This window comes from Ranitomeya variabilis, chromosome 7, assembly GCF_051348905.1.
Source record: "Ranitomeya variabilis isolate aRanVar5 chromosome 7, aRanVar5.hap1, whole genome shotgun sequence".
NCBI lineage: Eukaryota > Metazoa > Chordata > Amphibia > Anura > Dendrobatidae > Ranitomeya > Ranitomeya variabilis.
In genome coordinates this window covers 203935407-203957943 of record NC_135238.1, presented here as the reverse complement: position 1 = coordinate 203957943, position 22537 = coordinate 203935407, and the positions used below count along the sequence as shown (strand labels likewise).

The following is a 22537-nucleotide window of genomic DNA, read 5'->3' as shown; positions in this document are numbered from 1 at the left end:
AAAGTATAAAGATTATTTGCTTACAATAATATGGAGCACTGAGTACAGAATAATTGATAATCTGGAACTTTTAGTTTCATGTTGCCAAATTAAATAGATTTTATTGTATGTTTTGTTTTAAAAGTGATTATAATTGTTACTGCTATTATTATTGTAGGAATCTAAAATGTTTGAAAAAAAATGCTAATTGAAACTTTTTAATTTGATACCATAAGGTGCAAAAGTTATACATTGTTGCATAGGCTTATCCTTCTAATTGTGCTTCAGTCCGCAGCAAATCCATTATTTTACATGTGTCGTCTACAGAATTGTCATGTCATGATTGTTGCAGCAAATCACATCGTAGCCTGCTGCTATGATGTGTCATCACTGACATCTTTACCATGATTGCACAATATGTAATTACCGCAGAGAACAAACAGATGCAATAGGGACCTGTACACTAAACAATTGCTGTATCATAGAATTCAGATATAGTAACAATGAATCTTTTGAGGATGTTAGATGATAACTGATGGTGAAGGCCTGGGTTTGTTTTTTCTATATTACTCTCATATACTTTTTGCCATTTGCTTAGTATCACAACATGACGCATTTCTGTAAAAGTGCGCAAAATAGCAAGTTATACAAATTACTCAGTTGTAATATACATCAATCATCTAAAGTGTGCCAATCTCAAGTTATCTTCTCTTGTCCTAAGTTTGGTCCACTCCCGGCTTGTGCTGGACACAGAACAGCTTTTCCGGTGTCAGCATGTCATGAGTGCTGTGTATGAAAGATGTGGTAACAGAATATTTTTGGAAATGTACATCTTTAAGCCCCATACATAGGCCACGTGTGCCATGTGTAAAGAACTACAGCGGTGCCCAAGTTTGCGAACCCTTCCAAAGTTTTCATATTTCCATATACTGTTGACAAAGCTACATTATATTTTCACAGAAATCCTAAAAGTATATTAAGAGAACCAAATCAAATAAATTAGTTATAACAAATAAATTACACCTTGTATTTTTTTATTTTATTAAAGAAAATGATCCAATATCATATCTTTGAGAGGCAAAAGTATGTGAACGTTGAAGGATTAGCAGATAATAATAATAATAATAATAATTTTTATTTTTATAGTGCCAACATATTCCGCAGCACTTTACAATTAAGCGGGGACATGTACAGACAAATTCAATACAAGTTAAGACAATTTAAACAGTGACATTAGGAGTGAGGTCCCTGCTCGCAAGCTTACAATCTACAAGGAAATGGGGGAGACACAATAGGTGAAAAGTGCTTGTTATTTCAGGTCTGGCAATTATAATAAATAGGGATTTTCATATAAAGCTGCATGATCCGGTCATCAGCCCGTGAGTTTACGTGCAATAGTCAAGTATCAAGTGCAGTTATTGTGTGCATGGAGGGTGTGGAGACAGATGAATAGTAGGGTGCAGATTCAGAATAATATTTGGAAGGAGGGAACAGGACAAAGTTAGTTTACTGAGTAGTTGATGTGGTAGGCTTGTTTGAAGAGATGGGTTTTTAAAGCTCGCTTGAATAGGTCGGGGCTAGGTATCAGTCTGATCGTCTGGGGAAGTGCATTCCAGAGAGCTGGGACAGCACGAGAGAAGTCTTGGAGACGGAGGTGCGAGGTTGGGATTACAGGGGATGCTAGTCTTAGGTCGTTTGTAGAACGGAGGGCACGTGTAGGGCGATAGACAGAGATGAGAGAGGAGATATAAGGCGGTGCAGAACTGTGGAGAGCTTTGTGGGTAAGAGAGATGAGTTTATACTGGACCCTGTAGCGAATGGGTAGCCAGTGTAATGACTGGCACAAGATGGAGGCATCGGTGAAGCGGCTGGACAGAAATATGACCCTGGCTGCAGCATTCAAGATGGATTGGAGAGGAGAAAGTTTGGTAAGAGGGAGACCGATCAGAAGAGAGTTGCAGTAATCCAGACGAGAATGAATAAGTGCAACAGTAAGGCTGGGGTCACACATGCGAGTTTTACGGACGTAAGAGCGCAGAAACTACGTCCGTAAAACTCGCATTACATACGGCACAATTATTCTCAATGGGGCTGCTCCTATTAGCCGTATATTACGGTTCAGTATTATACGGCTTTCTACGGCCGTACAAAATCGCAGCATGCTGCGTTTGTCAGCGTACTGCGCAAATAATACGCCAATGAAAGTCTATGGGGGCGCGAAAAATACGGATTCCACACGGACCTGCAGTGTGACTTGCGAGAAATACGCAGCGCTGTTAGTGAAAAGTCGGTAATTCAATTGCCGGCTTCTCATTTCTCCTGCACAAACCCGACAGGATATGAGACATGGTTTTCATACAGTAAACCATCTCATATCCCCTTTTTTGTTGCATATTCCACACTACTAATGTTAGTAGTGTGTATGTGCAAAATTTCAGCGCTGTAGCTGCTGAAATAAAGGGTTAAATGGCGGAAAAAATTGGCGTGGGCTCCCGCGCAATTTTCTCCGCCAGAGTGGTAAAGCCAGTGACTGAGGGCAGATATTAATAGCCAGGAGAGGGTCCATGGTTATTGGCCCCCCCGTGGCTAAAAACATCTGCCCCCAGCCACCCCAGAAAAGGCACATCTGGAAGATGCGCCAATTCTGGCACTTGGCCACTCTCTTCCCACTCCCTGTAGCGGTGGGATATGGGGTAATGAAGGGTTAATGCCACCTTGCTATTGTAAGGTGACATTAAGCCAGATTAATAATGGAGAGGCGTCAATTATGACACCTATCCATTATTAATCCAATTGTAGGAAAGGGTTAAAAAACACACACACACATGATTACAAAGTAGTTTAATGAAATAAACACAGCGGTTGTTGTAATAATTTATTGTTCTCCCATTCCATTTCCAGGACCTCGCTTGGCAACATAATAAACGCACAAGATACATACCTTCTGCTGTCAGATCTCGTCCCACGAAGTAATCCATCTGAAGGGGTTAACTAATATTACAGGCAGGAGCCCTGCAAATGCAGCTGTGCTCCGTGCTTGTAATCCCCGGGGAATGAATGAAATGTAGGTCATTGACCTACATTTCCTTCAGTCGCGGTGATGCGCCCCTGCTGGATGTTCTCATGAACTGCAGCCTGGGAACTTTTTCCCACGCTCCAGGTCATATGAGGACATCCACCAGGGGGCGCATCACCGCGACTGAAGGAAATGTAGGTCAATGACCTACATTTCATTCATTCCCCGGGGATTACAAGCACGGAGCACAGCTGCATTTGCAGGGCTCCTGCCTGTAATATTAGTTAACCCCTTCAGATGGATTACTTCGTGGGACGAGATCTGACAGCAGAAGGTATGTATCTTGTGCGTTTATTATGTTGCCAAGCGAGGTCCTGGAAATGGAATGGGAGAACAATAAATTATTACAACAACCGCTGTGTTTATTTCATTAAACTACTTTGTAATCATGTGTGTGTGTGTTTTTTAACCCTTTCCTACAATTGGATTAATAATGGATAGGTGTCATAATTGAGGCCTCTCCATTATTAATCTGGCTTAATGTCACCTTACAATAGCAAGGTGGCATTAACCCTTCATTACCCCATATCCCACCGCTACAGGGAGTGGGAAGAGAGTGGCCAAGTGCCAGAATAGGCGCATCTTCCAGATGTGCCTTTTCTGGGGTGGCTGGGGGCAGATGTTTTTAGCCACGGGGGGGCCAATAACCATGGACCCTCTCCTGGCTATTAATATCTGCCCTCAGTCACTGGCTTTACCACTCTGGCGGAGAAAATTGCGCGGGAGCCCACGCCAATTTTTTCCGCCATTTAACCCTTTATTTCAGCAGCTACAGCGCTGAAATTTTGCACATACACACTACTAACATTAGTAATGTGGAATATGCAAAAAAAAAGGGGATATGAGATGGTTTACTGTATGTAAACCATGTCTCATATCCTGTCGGGTTTGTGCAGGAGAAATGAAAAGCCGGCAATTGAATTAGCGGCTGTTCACAGATATCGCGCTGAATGAAATCTAAATACAGAATATATATATATGTGTCTCAATGACATATATATATATATATATACTGTATATATGTTTTCCCTAACATTTGAGCACATAAATCCATTAGATGTCGGTTTTGCAAGCCTGCGCGAAAATCTCGCAGTACGGATGCCATACGGATTACATACGGAGGATGCCATGCGCAAAATACGCTGAAACACCCTGACTACGGATCAATATTTTGGGGACATTTCTCCGTATTACGGCCGTAGTACGGACGTATAATACGTGGCGTATTTTCTTACGCCATGTGTGACCCCAGCCTAAGAGTCTTAGCAGTTTCAAAGGTGAGAAAAGGTCGGATTCTGGAGATGTTTTTAAGATGCAGATGACAAGAGCGAGTGAGTGATCGGATATAGGGAGTAAAGGAAAGTTCGGTGTCATTTCAGCAGATAAAGTGAAGCTGAAATTAGAGTAAGGTGAAGGTGTTTTCAATGAATGGGATGGCAATCAGGTGTGAGTAGGTGACTTGTTTTTTTTTAAAGAACAGGTATCTATCAATGCCTGATCTTCGCAACACATGTTTGTGGAAGTGTATTATAGGACATAACTGAGGACCTAAAAAAGAAAAAAAAAAAGTAATTGATGCTCATGAGGCTGGACAAGATTACAAAAACATTTCTAAAGAGTTTGGACTCCACCAATTCACAGTCATACTTATTGTATACTCATAGATAAAATTCAAAACCATTGTTCCCCTCCCCATGAGTGGTTGGCCAATAAAGATCACTCCAAGAGCAAATGTGTATAATAGTCAGCAAGGTCATAAAGGAACCCAAGGTAACCTTTAAGCAACTAAAGGCCTCTCACATTGCCAGAAGGGCCTGTCTGGTCATGGGCTGCCTTGCCTGCCACATTGTTAACAGAATCAGTGTTCTCAAGACACCCATACTGGTAAGAGTTGTGATGGAGCACAAAGTCACTGACTCCGTCACTTACCCCAGTAGCCCACGGGTATCATTAGACATATTGGTCTTGTAGAAAATCTTCGTTTCCTCCATCCAGGGTAATATTAGTAATATATCCCATCTGGTTCTTGGGGACGGGGACAGCATGGGCCTGTGTGATTTCAAATGCCAGGACTGAATTTCAGCCCCAGTCCGTACCTGCACATTACCTAATGTTAATGCGTCCACCATCAGGAGAGCACTGAACAGCAATGTTGTTCATGGCAAGATTGCAAAGAGAAACCTGTTGCTTTCCAAAAAGAACATTACTGCCCATCTTTAGTTTACTAAAGATCACCTGGACAAGCCAAAAGGCTACTTGAACAATGTTGGATGAGACCAAAATAGAGATTTTTTGTTTAACTGAGAAGAATTATGTTTGGGAAAAAGAAAAAAAAAAAAAAGCACTGCCTTACAGCATTAAAATCTTATACCATCTGTGAAACACAGTGGTGGTAGCATCGTGGTTTGGGCCTGTTTTACTTAATCTGGGCAAGGACAGCTTGCCATCATTGTTGGAACAAAGAATTCTGATTTTTGTCAGCAAATTCTAAAAAGTAAAATATCAGTACATCTGTCCATGAGCTAAGTCTGCTGAATCTCAAGAGAACATGGGTCATGCACCGCCACCAAGACAATGACCCAACGCACTAAAGTCATTCTAAAAAAAGAATGGTTAAAGAAGAATAAAGTTAAAGTTTATGATTGGACAAGTTATAATCTTAACCTTAATACTAGAGAAATGTGGAAGGAGCTGAAAGCGAGCAGCTTATAACAGAATTGAAGTTCTTTTACAGGCAGGAATGGGCTAAAATTCCTCCAAGGCGATGTGCAGGACTAATCAGCAATTACCGGAAACTTTTAAGATGCCTGCAGATGAGCGTATAAAAATATCGTCCAAGTTTCATCCAGAAAACTAGGACAACTTTTTTTTTATTTTTTTTTTTATAATTTTCAGCATATTTTCATAAATGTGTGGGGTTTTTTTTTAGTCTGTGTGACGTCTGTGTGCGATACATTCATACAACTGCATCAATACACGTACAATTTCCTAGGTTTAGAATAGAAATAGATCTGTAAAAATCAGATGCCACTCTGATGGTCCGTGTAGGATCAGAATTTTCTTCTCACACCCATAGACTTGAATGTGTAATTCTCATCCAAGTCTCAGATGAAAGTAGTGCATCCTTCGATTATTTTCTCACGAACACTTGGACCGAGAAAAAAAAATAAAAAAGTCTGAACAGCAGTATAGGCACACGTCCGGATAATACGCGCATCTGAATGAGCCCTAGATGCAGTTATTGCTGAGAGAAAGGGTCACTCCAGATACTGAAAGCAAAATGTCTGCATATTTTTGCTACTCAAAGTTATGTAATATTGCATTATTTTTCTCATTTAAAAAATGACAAAGGCTAATAATTTTTTACTCAGTTGTGTGATTTGGTTCTCTTTAGCTACTTTCAGAACCTGTGTGAAAATCTGCTGTATACAAGGAAAAAAAAATAGGCAGAAATATGGAAAATTCTGAAGGGCTCACAGCCCCTTGAGTACGAAACGGCAGTGCTTAAAATCTGTGACTGCGTAGCACTATATCATTCTGCATATTCAATTTTTTTTTTTAGAGATCATAAATCTGTAAGGTGATTTTTTTTTAAACTATGAAGTCAATTGTTTGCTGTAAGTCACTAGGAAATTATGAACTGTACTATACACCCTGTTCTTTCAGATTGTGTTTTTTACTGTTTATTTACAATTGTTATGCTCTAGGTATGGTGCTTTTTGTGTGTCTTTGTGGGGTTGTTCTCAGACCTCCAGTGTTTCTCTTCCCTTAAAAAAACGAAAACAAGTAAAACACACGTATACTATTAATGTGACTAGTATGTTTTTGTGCTGGTTTTAACATTACAGATAGGCTGTGATTCCATAAGGCTAGGTTCACATGTTGCATATTTGGTGCTGGTACTACAAAAGTGGATGCGCTTTAACTTAATTTCATCCACATGCTGCATTATTATGTGCGCAGGATATTTACATAGATTAGATTTTGTTGGGTTTTTCAAAAATATACAGCGTATAGGTTGCGGAAGTAATTTTTTTGGGTACATATTTTACCCATTCATTTTGATGGGGACCATAAATCCACAGGTTAATCTGCTGGCTTAGCTTTGTTCTGTTGATTTTGCAGCAAATAAAAAAAAAATGCGTGAATAAGTGTTGACACGCTGTGGATTTCAGTTCAGAAATCTGTATGTAAAATCCACACCAAATATGCAACATGTGAAACTGGCCTAAGAAATCTTGGAATAACATAAATTGGAATCTTAAAAATCTAATTAAAAACAACAACAACAACAACAACAACAAATGCACGTTCTAAAACATTAACTAAAAAATATGCAACAAAAAAGGCAATTAAAAATAAAAAGGTACATTTTTTTCTTTATATAAATAATGCAATAAAAAAAACACTTTTGTAGCGACCAATGAGACTATCCAGTATTTCCATGAGTGAAACACAATTTTTTTTTGTCACTGATAAGCTAATTTTTCAGTACATCTTTTGACAAATTCCGCATCAGGAATTTTACTAATCAGAAGTAGGCAGCATATCCAACAATCAAATATATAATTCTGAAAATGTCTAACCTTTAAATTTCTCCATATTCTAAAGCTGCTTGAAATAACATTTTGGAGATTTTTATTATTTTTTTTTTTTTTCAAGGAGCAAGTGCCTAACTTTGTTGAAATACGCTTAGATTGCTATGTTCCCACAATGAGTTTTCGGTGAATTTTTGATGGCATAGAATTTCTTCACCCATTAGGCCATGTTCCCACAATTAGGGTATGTGCACACATTGCAGATTTCCTTCAGATCTGCAGCTTTTTTTTTCTGCGCAGAAACTCTGCAGATCTGCAAGTGATTTACAGTACAATGTAAATCAATGGCATAAAAAAAAAATGCTGTGCTAATGGTGCGGAGAAATCTGCACGGAAAACGCAGCAGATTCAAAAAAGGGCCATATCAATTCTTTGTGCAGATCTGCTGCGTTTCTGCACCCATTCCATAATAGAAATCTGCAGGGGTAAAAAAAAAGGAAGAAATCTGCACAAAAATCTGCAACGTGTGCACATACCAAAAAAAAGGCGCAGATTCTGACCTGCGTTTTCTGCCAAGAAATGCAGAATCTTGCACAGAAAATTCCACAGTCAAATCTGCAACGTGTGCATATAGCCTTAGCTATTGATGTTGCAGGTTGTCTGCACCATTTCTGCATCCATTAAGTTACTGGCATTTAAAAAAAAAAAAAAAAAAAAAAATGCCGAAAACTCATCATGTGAAGGTAGCCTGAAGGTTACTTGCAAAAAAAATAAAATAAAAATTTTTATATATATTATATATATAATATATATTATAAATGCAAGTAAACTGTACAGAGAGTAAAAACAAATTCAAAAAAAGTAATCATGGGAATGTAGCAGAATATTCTTTCAGGAGCAATTTCACATCACCCAGCAGCATACATAGTGCCATTTACCTTGACCTAATTTTTGTCCATGTACTCCATAATACAGGCTGCCCCAAACCATATTGTGTCTGCTAAATGTATTTTTCTAGTATTTGGCATATGATCTACAGCATAGTATTTTTTATATTCTCATACCTTATCATATATTACTGAATTAATCAATTGCCTATTACTTAAAAGCAGTTACAATTTTGCTTTTTCTATATAGATGATTTGTAAAGATAAAGGCCAAACTGAATGTTACTCTGGAGGAATTGCATTGCATTTGGGCAGAGAGGATAAAATATAGAATTCAGACAAGGTAAAAACCGTAAACAACCTGGGAGAGCTGTTCAGCAAGATGAACAGGCTCGTGTGTGCCAAGCCTTCAGCCCTGGGAGGGTGTGTGCCAAGCCTTCAGCCCTGGGAGGGTGTGTGCCAAGCCTTCAGCCCTGGGAGGGTGTGTGCCAGTGACGACACCAGCAGACTACCGAGGCCCTGGCGCCAGCTCCTTGGGATGGGAGTGACTCCGTCTGCAAACCTGAGTCTTCTTCTGATTGATTCACTACCAGAGCCTTCCTACTTCCTAAGCCACAATTTATGATCACTGCACAGATCAATCAAAAAGTTCATAAAACTGAGATGGAAAAAAAAAACTCTTTTCATAGAACAGCCTCATGTTCTTCTCCTTGTCATCCAGACATCACATAACAATGGTTAAATAAATGTCATAACACTATAAAATAACAAGAATATTCAGAACTGGGATCATCTCATCAAAACAATATTTTATTTTAAATATTTATTTTTTTTCATAAAAGAAAACAAAAATAATAAACAGCATGGATAAATTGTATCCAAAATAAATAACCTTTGTCCGTGAAATACATCAGTAGTAGCCTAGTGTGGAGGCAGAAAAAGAACAACAGAAAAAAAAAATGGATGGATAAAATGTTTTTTTTTTTGTTTTTTTTTTGCACTGGACATTGGGAATGTTTGACCGGAAGATACTAAAAAAAAAAAAAAGTCCAATTTTTGCAGTTCATACAAAGAAAAGGAAACTGTACATAAAGGATGCAGCAATTTACAAGGGTTCGATGCAGATTTCATTAAAAAAGATAATTTAGACACGGGTTTCTTATATCTACATATAAAAATCATCTTTATCCATTAAAAATTAGGTTATCCAAAAAGGCACCAAATCCTGTATAGAAAAAAAAAAAACAAAACACAAAACTGCACTGGCGATTCACAAACTAGAGGGGGGCAACTGTGGACTTCTGTTCTGACCTGTTACATTGTAACAAATTATACAATGATAAGGGGTTTTTTTGGCAAAAAAAAAACAACAAAACTTTGTAACATGTAGAAAAATAACCACTGATTGTCTCTGCCATTCATTTGTGGAAATTGTAGTGGCATAACAGAGGTAGGGAGGCTAGCTGATCTCAGAGCATGCTGAGACTTGTAGTTCCACAAATGACAACACTTATATAGGTTAACCTAAGCCTGTAAAGCTAATTCAGACTGAATAATTAATTTTAAAACGAATACTTTTTAAATCCAATCAGGATTTGATACCATAATTTAGCCCTAATTGCTGCAATTAATTATTCCTATTCCACTATTTTTTTTTCTTTACATCGATCCAATTCATGTCTACTGAAATGGCAGACAGCATTATCTCCAGTCATCAGTGAGTCCAGGGTCTGATTGATCAGATCACCAGCAGTCTATATGACATGAACCTGAAGCCACCTGTGATCAGTGACACAGAAAGGAGACCTCTCCCAGTCATTGTGTCCACACTGCCCATTAGTGTTCATTATCACAGCCCCTTTATTGGGGGTCCCTTAGAAGATAGTCCCTGCTGTGACAGCTGCACTGCTGTGATGGTGGAGGTGGTGCTGCTGCTGCAGTAATGGACTGGACTGAAGGTGTGTGGCTGGATTTGCGGTTTGGTACCAGGAGGAGTAGCTGCCTAGAAAGGCACTGGGGCTGGAGCCAGAGTTGGGGGGCTGGATGCTGGGGGTTGGATTAGGCCCCTGCAATCTTTGATGTGACCCAAAGTCCCAAGTGAGTGCAGAAGGGGGAGAATTGCAGGTTGGGGATTCGCTGCCTGTTGGGAGCTGGTCAGCTGGCAACTCGCCACTTTTCCACATCTTCTTAAACTTTGATCTACGATTCTGAAACCAGATTTTTACCTGATGATTTAAAATAGGGTTACAGTCAGTGACTTTACAAAGAAGGCATAGTATAAATGTGCACAATATATACACCTGTCTATCATATCATCTATCTATAATCATATATCCCGGGTATGTTGGATCGCTCTGCGATGCTGCAAAGTATTGCACCAAAGTAAATTGTAATAGAAAATAAAGTAAAAAAATTCTGTCATTTTATTTCAACTATAGTGAAATATATCGACCAAAAATATATATTTATATAGTTATATCTAGATAGAATATATAGACATCTATATCACATATAACTATATATAAATGTAAAATAGAAATAGACTTCTATAATATATGTATATACATTACACCTCACAGAACAATGAGATAGAAACAATAGAAACAACTATTTTACTAAGACCTGGTTATAAGGAAATGTTAATTTTTAGACACGCACGCATACTCTATCTATCCATCTACCTATCCATTTGAATGTATGTGCACACATCTATCTATACATACATACACTGACAGATCAATACAATGTTGCATAGTTTGACTCCAGATGATGCCGAATATTAATCTGATTCACTCCCGAAATATTTAAAGAAAAACAGCAGCTAATGATGCAGTTCTACAGTACTTAGTAATAAAACATTAATGGTAGTTATAACGTATATAATTGTAATGGCAGTAATATGTATTTTTCGCAGTGCTGATTTTATGTACAATTAATATGAATGGCTATATGTGCACACTGAAGAAATCGGAAATCACACAGACTAGATACAATGAAAGTTACATAAATGATGCATTATCCACAGAATGCACATAGCTTAATATATATATATATATATATATATATATATATATATACACATACACAAACATAATAGATATTATTCTATATAGTATGTTACATAATAGTAAAACAGGAATGAGATATATATATATATATATACACATATATATTATATATATATATACACACACATATATAAAATCATTCCTACTTTACTGTTATGTAACATACTATATAGAATATTATCTATTATGTATCCCTCAATTTTAATGACTGAATAATATAAATGTCATGAAAACACACAAGCTGTACATAATTAGATACACACACTTAAAATAACAATATTCTGTTAGTAATAAATGTGTCTCTAATTTACAATATACACGGTAGCCTTTATATATTCCTGTATATAATAAAATATAGCAGATAAGCTCTTCGATCTCAGCCCTGACCTGTGTCTGGGTCAGGCCCAGCAGTGCTGCCAGCTCAGCTCTCTCGGGCAGTGCCAGGTATTGGGTTTTCTGAAACCTCTTCTGCAGGGATGCCAGTTGGAAACTGGAGTAGATGGTCCTGGGTTTGCGAACTTTTTTGGGTTTTCCATTTACTATCCTGACCTCAGGCTCACACTCCTCTTTTACTGTGGAACATAGGGGAGAAGTTAGTTATCAGGCAGAACACACTCCATATAATGCGATGTTAGGTCGGGGGCCACCATAATGACACTTATCCCTTATCTGCAGCACTTAGCTGTGGGGGGTCAGGTCTTATTTTTGCACATTATGTAAGCAGCAGTAGCCACTAGCCATAGATTAAACCACATTGCATGCACAGGCAAGAAGAGAGTGCAACAGGTTTGGCATGGTAAGAATACGTTACCTTGGTCGTTGTGTGTAGGGGACGGGCTTGTTCCATAGGGTCCATAGGAGCTGTAAGTGCCATTATAGGAGGGCAGATCGTAGGACTTGGCAGTGTAGGAGATGCCATTGATGCCATTGCTGTGAAAGGGGTAGGATCCCATCTGTCCATAGGGAGAGCCCCCTGCACAGTGCTGCTGCTGCTGCTGCTGCTGGTTGGTATAGTAGCTGCTGTCAGTAGCTGTGGACACAGGCAGGGTGGGAGACTCCTGGGACTTGTGGTGCAGGCTGTGATAACTATTTGAGGTCATTTGGTTTGAATGCATATCTGACACTAAGCTGTCAAACACTCCAGTCATTGTGGATTGCAAACTAAAGAGCTTGGGAAGAGGTGAGCAGAAATCAGTGCAGCCAAAGTCACTCAGTCAGGGAAGAAAGCTCAGCAGCGATCAGGATGCAGACACCATGATGATCCACACACAGGAGGAGACCTGGCTGAAGAAGAAGGGAGCGCTGCTGCTGATCACTACAGACTGTCTGCTGCACTCGGCTCCAGCGCCAGGCATTTAACTCCAGTCACGTGACTGTCAACCACGTCACCTAGCAACAGCCAATCACAGCACCCACTGCTGGCTCAGGGTTCTCAGGGTTCTGCCCCAGGACAGGAGCTTCTCCCTCCCTCCCTCCTATGTGAGCTCCACTGACTCCTACACAGCAGGGGAGGGGGAGGGGAAGGAGACTCCCTCCAGGTCCCAGAAGAAAAAGAAGAGAGCTAGTAGCTGCAAGCCTTCTTCTATCATGACCCTGCAAGAAAAACAAGCACTAGTGGTTTCCAAACCTAGGATATAGAGGATACAGAAATACTAATTGGTTGTCATTAATTGTTATATTGTTTGTTCTGATTGTTAGTACAAATTGTTACATCTATTGGGGCCCATACAGACAGCAGATGACCCTGTGCAAGAGCAGTATCTGGGTCCAATAGATCATCATAATGCTCCCCTTTATGTGCTGCCTAGGAGGTGGTAGTGGCCCATTTACTTTTTGGCTCTCTGCGAGGCCGCATCGGTTGCACCATTGGTTTGTCTTCACCCGCGACCTCTATGGTAAACATATAGAGCATTTTTGATTCACAGTTGATCACTGGCTATTGGATTGGGCAGAAATACAGAGCTATGTGTGGCTAGTGTATGGTCAGTACCTACCATGGAAGAAGTCCTATGGCTTCCTTAGAGAGATGGGCCCAACTCTGGTTGGTCCTATCACTTTTTTAGTGGCTAGAATTCTGTTCAGGACTCTTTTCTATAGGAGGCAGTAAAATTGGCCCATGAGGAGCATCTGTAGGAGGAAAACAAAATCCCAGTCCCAGTGGCAGACACAGACAGAAGAGGGCCCCTCTGTGCAAGAACAGTACAATGGCTGTTTGCAGTCTAGTAACTGATCAAAATGGACAATTCCACCTGCTTTGGAGTTGGTAGTAGCCCCCTTACTTCCCCAGCCCCTGTACGGCTGCCCAGGTTGTGCCAATGATATAGCCGCCCCTGTCCAGTCCCTTCTGTCCCTGCACAGTGGCACATAGCATCCCAAATTACAGGACAATAGGGAAGAATTCTTCCATAATATGGTAATGTACATTTGTCCTCATTTTATTATTATATTATATTTTATTATAAAATAAATGCACACTGAGTTTATGGCAAAAAGGTATGTGACCAACAGTGGCGACTGTCTGTATAAAAACTGGAGCATTCATGCACCATCGGGGTTCATCACCAAAAAAGTATACTGTATAGGAAAGCGCAGTCTGCTGTGCTATTCTATATAAGCTAGTAAACCATATGAAGAGGCATACCAGCCAGAACAAGGCCAAAAGAACATTCTGCCCTCCATCGGATGATTGGGACCCTATGTCAATGTCACAATATGTCAGGAGCTTTTCTATTTTCATGTGCAGTTTCAGGTAATTTCAGGCTGATAAATTGTGGTTTCTCTATCAATGGCCACTTGTTCTGGTTGGTTGAGTGTCAATGCTATTTTGGTGGGCTTTAAATTATGCTGCTCTCATCCTCGTCTAGTACTTCCATAGGGACATCTTGGGATTCGGTAGTCGCCATGTCACCCATTTTATAGAGAGGGAATAACCAATTAAAAAACTCTGTCATTAACAATTGTTACTTCTGTGGCACCAAAAAGACTGGAAATTAACAATTAACAGCAATGTATTTAATTGTAATTAGTGATGAATGAACGCTCTCGGATAACGTGCTATCTGAGCATGCTCGGGTGTTATCCGAGTATCTTGGGCGTGATCAGATAATATATCAAAGAAGCAGGCAATCCCTGCATGTGTTGCAGCTGTCTACAGCCACAAAGCATGCAGCCGCAGATACTCGAATATATGATCCGAGCACGCTCACGACACTCGGATAGCACCCGAGCATGCTCTCATAGCACATTATCCCAGCTCATCACTAACTATAATCAAATAAATAAGTGACGTGTATTTTTCTATATCATTGATCATTGGCTGTGAGGCCGGGCACTACAGCGGCTTCAGATATGATAATCAAATGTAAATAAAAAAATGTTCACCTTTACATATAATAATTTATATTTTGGTAATTCAATTTTTAGGTAAAGAAATAATCCATAATTTCACATTAAAGGGTTTATCCACTACTATTATAACCTAATGTTACAATCAATTCACTTCAATAGTATCCATGAACAGCCACTACACAGGGTATCTAGAAGACAAAATAGGAGCGCTCCATGGCGAAGTGCTGGGGATAAGAGACAGGGAAGAGTAGATGGAATCTGCTCACCTGGCGGAGTTGGCACAACGCTGATGAGAGAAGTAGTAAAGTGGTATCTCTCCTACAGATCGCTGCTCCACCCATTGAATCGGACAAAGCTGTTCATTAAAATAATTGAGAGGCAAAAATGTAGAACATTTTTTTGTGATGGACACTGTCACAATGAAGTCAAGGATGAAACCTTACCCCTTAAACCCCAGTCCAGAGCCTGTCACCTAGCCAAATCAGTTCTCATACTTTGCACTGCTAAGGGGCAAAGCCCAGAAACACGATGTTCTGAATTGGCTTTAATAAAGTCATATTGCAAGGCTCGTTAAAGGGTTGATTGTGACTTGTAGGATTGCTACTTCCAACAGGTGGCGTTATAGAGTTCAAGCCCTCTTTCTCTCTGAAGAGGCAATTTGCATATTAAGTAGCGGTCAACACTTTTGCAATATTTTTGTGCTTTAATTTTCAGCCATGTCTTAATATCATCAGTGCTTCTTACCAGAAGCGGATATACCATTAACGCAACCTGTGTAGCTGCACAGAACCCAAAAGTGAAAGGGGGGCCATTTTGACTTCCAAAGCAGAGGGAGCTATACATTCTGATAAGCCCATATGCTGTTCTTGTAAAGGGACCCTCTTCTGTTTGTGTCCGCCAGTGCTCCTTAACCACTAATAAATCATTGAGTTGAGTTATTTAAGATTAATATCATTTATTTTTAAAACACCGTCAAGTTCCATAACACTTTGCATTGCACTGAATTGGAAAAAACAACAACAATTGTAATGGTAAAAAAAAGACTGGGAAGTGGTGTTTACAAGATCCATTAGGTGAGATCCCTACCCATATGAGCTTACAATCTATAACATGGCTGCTTTCTTGTACGAACATTGCTCCTCTTCTCCATTGGCTATGTGTGGTATTGAACTTTCGCCCCGTTGAATTGAATAGTACTGAGTCACAAGACTAGAAACAGTCCAAAAACAAAAATGACGCGGTGTCGGCAAGAAATCAGCCATTGTTTTTCCCTAAACTCACAAGATCCATTTGCCGTCAACTTGATATAAATGTGATGGGTGCAGAGAAATATATAACAACAGTCTGGACGTATACATGAAAGGCAATAAAGGATATTCAAACAGCACAGTCAACATTTTCAGAAATTGTCCAGTGTCACTTAGTTCCCAATCTGTTGCATCTTCTCCTTTTAGCTCCCATCCGGGTGGCTTCAAACAAGAAGGAAGCATGATGCCAATAGGAGCTGTTCCATCCCCTCAAAAAATAGGATAGAAAAAGTATAAGAGACAAGAAGCAAATGGATGATGACTGGAGCCTTCTACTGGGAGAAACAAAGCATACAAACGTGTGAATGGCTAAACCACAGTATTAATATTTACATAAATGGTTCCCAGTAGTTTTAGTACCTCACTTCTATTGGGCATGCTACTTTCTGATTACCCCCTATTATCATGGTGGACAAGGTTAAATGGGGACTGCACCAGAGATCTCTTCACTTACACTATGGGCAGGTGCAGACGACTGTTTTTCTCTCCATCCCAGAAAAGAGAAAAGCGGTCCAATTAGGGCGAATCAGACTCTGATAAGAGCTTAATTAGAGCAGGATCCAATTTTCACGGAGGTGGAGAGAAAAAAAAAAGGTTTCTCCACTTTCTCCATTATGTCAGTCCGTGAAAATCAGACCACACTTGGATGTCATCTAGGTGCGGTCTGATTTTTTTTATTGAACCCATAGACATAAATGAGCACGTGCGATCTGATTCTCTGGGGCAAATCATGCATGTTGCGATTTTTTTTTCCTTAGACCACGGAAAAAAAAATCAGACTTGCACAGCACCAAAGAATAACATGGGCACAAGTGCTATCCGGCAAAACCATAGATAGCACTCATCGGATTTAAATGGTTGGGTGCACGAGCCCTATGAGTAAGTGATCTGATGGAAACAATGATTCTCATATCAACCTGTTCATTGAATATTCTGTACCTAAAATGATGGAAAGACTGGATCTGAAGTTGATGTACCCCTTATTGAACATGCATAGGTGTGCAGTAGATCTTGTAGAGAGTTCTTTCATGGACATTTTCACACTTTAGACTTTGAATTGTATTTTAATAATTTGCACTAGTCTTTGACAGTTTTGATACTGAATATGACACTTTGGCTACAGTTCCTCCAGAATGTGCACCTCTATCCCAGAACTAGGTATATACATTCATTACCTAGTGTAGGTTATGTTCACTTGATTCTCATGGGTCCCAATGCAAAATCTCCAACAAAGGCTCCAACTATAATAACTATGATGGGTATTTAATTGAATTGATCTTCACATATGGGCTAAATGGACTTTTGGGCTTTCCTAGGCTCAAGGGCCCGGGTCCAACTGCATCCCCTGCCCCCACTATAGTGACACCCCTGGTTATGTATAAAGACTAGTGCTCAAGTTGAGTGATTCAACAGTTTTCGACTATGTGCTTGATTTTTTTTTATTCACATAAAAACTTCTACTGTTTTCTTTCTACACTCGGGTATAGATATAGTTATGTTTCTGTCCAAATCACCATTGTCTCCCTGGAAATTACAAGGATGAATTCAAAAGAAAAAAAATATATTTTTCTAAAACATAAATATTTACTTGTCTGCAATTTGCGCTTGTATTCTATTTCACATCAGACATTGCAGCGATTGCCCACCAGCACCACCTAGTGGCAAACCACAATATAATCCTATATCTATGAAGGCGCCAGTCTCTTCACATTAGCGGCTTTCCAAAATAATAATTAAAAGCCACAGAACTGTTTTCCTGCTTACTGTCTGATCGCAACTCATAGGAACTTTACTTGCTGATACAGGATTGTTATGGGAAAAGTAGCTGATTATGTGAAAACATGGTCCCAGGCACTAAGACGTCTATTCACAGGATCTTTACTAGGAACAGCTATGCCAGCAAACAATATGTTCATACATGCATGTTAATGTCTCCCACGTGCACAAGAGCACGTTCTCCCGTCTATACCTATGACACTGTTTAGTTCTGGTTAGGAGACCTTCTGCCGGTCCACATATCCCAGCTCATACTCTGACCATGTTTCACGGTCATCTGAAATCTGCCTTACGCCGGTTTCACACGTCAGTGCCTCTGGTACGTGTGGTGACAGTTTTCTTACTTCCTGGAGACACGTACACACGTAGACCCATTCAAATGAATGGGTGTATGCAGATGTCTGCGTGTTTTTACTGACCGTGTGTCCGTGTGTAAAACACAGAGACATGTCCGTTTTTTTCCGGCAGCACGTACCACAATGCATCCCGCACACGTGCACACGGAGAACAGTGTACACTCTCCTTCTTGCGCACAGATTGCTGCGGGAGAAACAGCGCTACTGTAAGCCGCTGTTCCCCTGCGTGTGGTGCTGAACCTGGCTTTCATCTATCGTCCCCTGCTGTTCCAGCAGCAGCGCAAGCAGGGGGCAATGAATGAAAGAAAAACCCGACGGGGGGTCCCCCCTATATTGTCCAACCAACCCGGCAAAACTCACAGGTGCGGGCTGCTATTCTCAGGCTGGTAAAGGGCCATGGAATTGCCCCCCTCCCCCCCGAGCCTTAAAAAAGCAGCCCGCAGCTGCCCAGAAAAGGCACATCTATTAGATGCACCAATTCTGGAGCTTAGCCTGGTTCCTCTCACTGCCCTGTAGCATTGGCATATGGGATAATGAGGGGTTAATGTCACCTTCCTATTGTAAAGATGACATTAAGCTGGCTTAGTAATGGAGAGGTGTCAATAAGACACCTATCCATTACTAATCTCACAGTTGTTAAAGAGTTAATAAAACACACACACAGAAAAAGTATTTTAATTAAATAATGAAACACACAGGTTTTTAATATCTTTACTGTAAGCTCAATCCAAGCAAAGCCCTTGTTCTCCTGTAAAAATTCCAAACTAAAAAAACAACAATATCCCATACCTGTCCGCCGTACAGTCAAGTCCCACGCAGTAATCCATATCTGGGGGCATTTACATTTTACAACCGGGAGCGCTGCTAATGCGGCCGCTCCTGGCTGTAAACGACTGGGGAATAAATGAAATGCAGAGGCCGGAGCTTTGGTGACTAGCGGCGCCATCACCGAAGCTGCGCCCCCTGGCGGCATGAACTCATATGAACTCTTGAGCGTGGGAAAGTTTATAGCAAATTGGCAAGGGTTTCAATAAATGTGTGCATTGACATTAGCAGGGTTTTGAAAATGCACCAATTTCTCTTAAAACAGTATATCAGTATTATAGAGGCTACTTGTGTCCTTTCCTCTAGGTTGGAATAGCACATGGAGTTTTTGTTGTAGTTTTGTTTTAGCTAAACACAGCACAAGAGGGAGAAGTATCCACCTTTCCTTAATGCTTTTCCTTTCGTTTGGACCAACTCCTGCCATTGCCCTTAAAAACTGCCACAAAAATAGTTTCCAATCATAGGCCTTATTCACATATCCATTTTTCTCAGCTCTATTTGGTTTGTATAAGCAGCATCCACAAATAGACCTGCACACCAGGGCTGTGGAGTCGGAGTCGTGGAGTCGGGCCCATTTTGGTGGAGTCGGAGTCGGTGTCATGGAAATCGAGGAGTCGGAGGTGTGGCTTACCAACTCCACAGCCCTGGCAGGGCTGTGGAGTCGGAGTTGTGGAGTTGGATTAGGAGCCCATTTTGGTGGAGTCATGGAAATTAAGGAGTCGGAGTCGGAGGTTTGGCTTACCGACTCCACAGCCCTGCTGCACCCTGATCCGTTTATAGTCAATGGCTCCATTCAGATGACTGGAAGCGGTTGGAATAAAATATTAAAAAATAACAACTTGCACAATCGAGTTCTAATCTCTGGATGAAAATTATCAATGGAAGTCAATGGAGACAAAATACAAAAAAAGATCAGTTAAACAGATCACCCAGAAAAATGATTTTGATCTGTTTAACATATCTGATTTTAAAGTAATCATTGAGTTGGTATAATAGAGAAAAGCATCGGAAATGCATGTAGTAAGGGTGAAAAAACAGAACTAATGTAGGACATACAGACCAAAACCAGACATACTGTACATGCGGAGGAAAAACACATACAAAACTGATGTCAAATTACACAACTTTTCAAGATGAAATCGGAACACGAGATGCAAGCATGCTTATTGTACACTAAAGGACTATTTTTAATGATTTTCTGGTAGGTGTCCTTTACGTTGACCATTGATATCGGGTAGTGGTCAGCTGACTGATCATTTTAGCTGACAGATATCTTCATTCATTGCTCCATTTTATGACAGGATAATAGCAGCTGTCAGGTACGTCATTTAACACTTATCTCCAAGGAAACACAAGAATTGACATGTTCTTGCCGGCGAGACATACAATTGTTCACTGATCCCCTTGAAATCTGTAAGATTTCACGGGGATCAATTTTTTTTTATTTAGGTATACTCTGATGCCTAAGTTGTCCTTATGCATTTTTCTGTCTCTTTATTGTCATCAGGAGCACTACGTAGTTATACATTGTGCCATTTTTGCCCATTTGTGACATTAGTTGTGAACATAAGAACGTTTTTACAAATAGTACAATGATAACTGGAATACTTTTTCTTTAGCTTCCATTCTTTTATTAAAGAAATACACTGTAACTTTGTAAAAGGAAATTAATCCATCAGCAGAACACCAGCTAGGGATGTTTTCACAGATTCTCTTAAAAATATATACATGGCTGAATTTAAAATGGGTGTCTCAACTTTTTAAATGGGTAAAAAAAGCAACTTATGGAGTTCTACAGATTAAAGGAGTTGTCCAAAATAGAAATTAGTTTTCATCCTAAATCCCTATCTATTTTATGCCATAATCTAACTATTTTCTAATATACTTTAATCAAAAATTCTCTATCCTTCTGTCATGATTCCACCTAATGGTGTGTCTGGAAGCAGTGAGTGACAGTTCAGCCATCCAATCTAGGACAGGGGTATACTGAGCTGCCAGTATGGTGGTGGACAGCTCAGCTGTCCAATCAGAGGCTGGGGCATGCTGAGCTGTTAGTGCGTTGAGTGACAGCTCAGCCATCCAATCAGGGCCGAGGCATGCTGGGCTTTTCTCCCTTATGTCTCCTATTCAATTAATGCCAGTTGTAGCTTAACTCAAGTTGTGTGCGCTTGCTTCTGTATTTGATCTTTGCTGCCCAGCCTTGTAACTTGCCTTTGACCATCCATTTGTCTTGCCCTTTAGTCTTTATCCGCTATTTCGTGGAATTCCGACCTCTGACTATGACCTGACTACGCCTTTGCCTTACCCCTTAGTTTACCACGAGCTCTCTTGGTATCTAACCTCAAACCTCTTGACTACCCTGTCACGTAGGTTGACTGTGAGCAGTGACTAGTGCCACATTACAACTGGCTTGGCACTTTTTTCCAATCAGCATCGATCCTATTCGCACACTGTGCAACCAGGTGATGAATCTAAGCCAGGTGGTTCAGTATCTAGCCAGGGAGCACCAGAAACTAGCAACGTTCCACTCATAGTTGCAGAGTTAGTTTTCTAGTGTGGTGAGAGCATCCCAGAGCCCTCTGCTGTTGGCAGTAGCTTTGACGCCGGTATCATCTGATGTGCAGTTGGTTTCTCCCGAACCAGTAATGGCCCTCCCTGATAAATTTTTGGGTTAGAATAAACAGTTTAGAGTACTCAGGAAGAACTGTAGGCTATTTTTTACCCTGAAACGCCAGTCATCAGGGAATGTGTCCCAGTGGGTATGTCTAGCGTCACACCTTTACTAGCTACACTGCCTTTTTGATGATGCTTTGTTTGAAAATCCCATTGCTGAGATGCTCGAATGAAGCATCATCAGTGGTCAGAGGATGCCCCCTCTCTGAAACATAGCTTCATTGCTGACCTTTATTTCAGGGGCTGGGCTAGTCCTTTCTCTGTCAATGTGCGATGTGCACAGCAACAGTGTGCTCTCTCGCAGGCCCAGATCAGTGCTAACAAGCCGGCAACAGAGTTTGTTGTAAGACAAATACCTGGCTTGCACGTATGTCACTTGCGGGGGGTGAGGCTGATCTCTGCAAGCCAGGTATTCATTTTACAATGCACTCTGTTGCTTACTCTTTACTACTGATCTGAGCCAACGAAAGAACGCACACTGCACAGTGACCGAGCAGAGACTAGCCCAGCACCTGAAATGAAGGTCTCTGATGACACTTCATTTCAGGGAGGGGTCAGAGGCCACATCTGCCCCCTGATAAAGCTTCATTTGAGTAAACCATCATGCACTGTAGTTCTAAACCAAGTGTTATCAAAACGAAAGTTGGAAAAAAAAAGAAAAACACTTAGTGTAGTTAGGGAAGGATAGGACATATTTAATTAAA

General features: G+C 40.3%; 1 protein-coding gene across 1 annotated transcript; it reads right to left on the bottom strand.

Annotated features, from left to right (window-relative positions):
- Positions 1 to 9274: 9274 nt before the first annotated feature.
- Positions 9275 to 12876, bottom strand: DLX2 (distal-less homeobox 2). Its single transcript, XM_077272697.1, has 3 exons — positions 12360 to 12876; positions 11936 to 12120; positions 9275 to 10705 (listed from the first exon to the last, which is right to left on the bottom strand). The coding sequence occupies exons 1-3, from the start codon at positions 12694 to 12696 to the stop codon at positions 10355 to 10357; spliced, it is 873 nt and encodes a 290-aa protein (XP_077128812.1). The 5' UTR covers positions 12697 to 12876; the 3' UTR covers positions 9275 to 10354.
- Positions 12877 to 22537: the final 9661 nt, after the last annotated feature.

What these genes read in the sequence shown, in the direction of transcription:
- DLX2 (XM_077272697.1), bottom strand. Translation starts at nt 12,696, where the DNA reads ATGACTGGAGTGTTTGACAGCTTAGTGTCAGATATGCATTCAAACCAA. An exon ending in CCCTACACACAACGACCAAG is followed by an intron (nt 12,121 to 12,359) that starts GTAACGTATTCT and finishes TATGTTCCACAG; the next exon opens with TAAAAGAGGAGTGTGAGCCT. An exon ending in TGGGCCTGACCCAGACACAG is followed by an intron (nt 10,706 to 11,935) that starts GTCAGGGCTGAG and finishes TTAAATCATCAG; the next exon opens with GTAAAAATCTGGTTTCAGAA.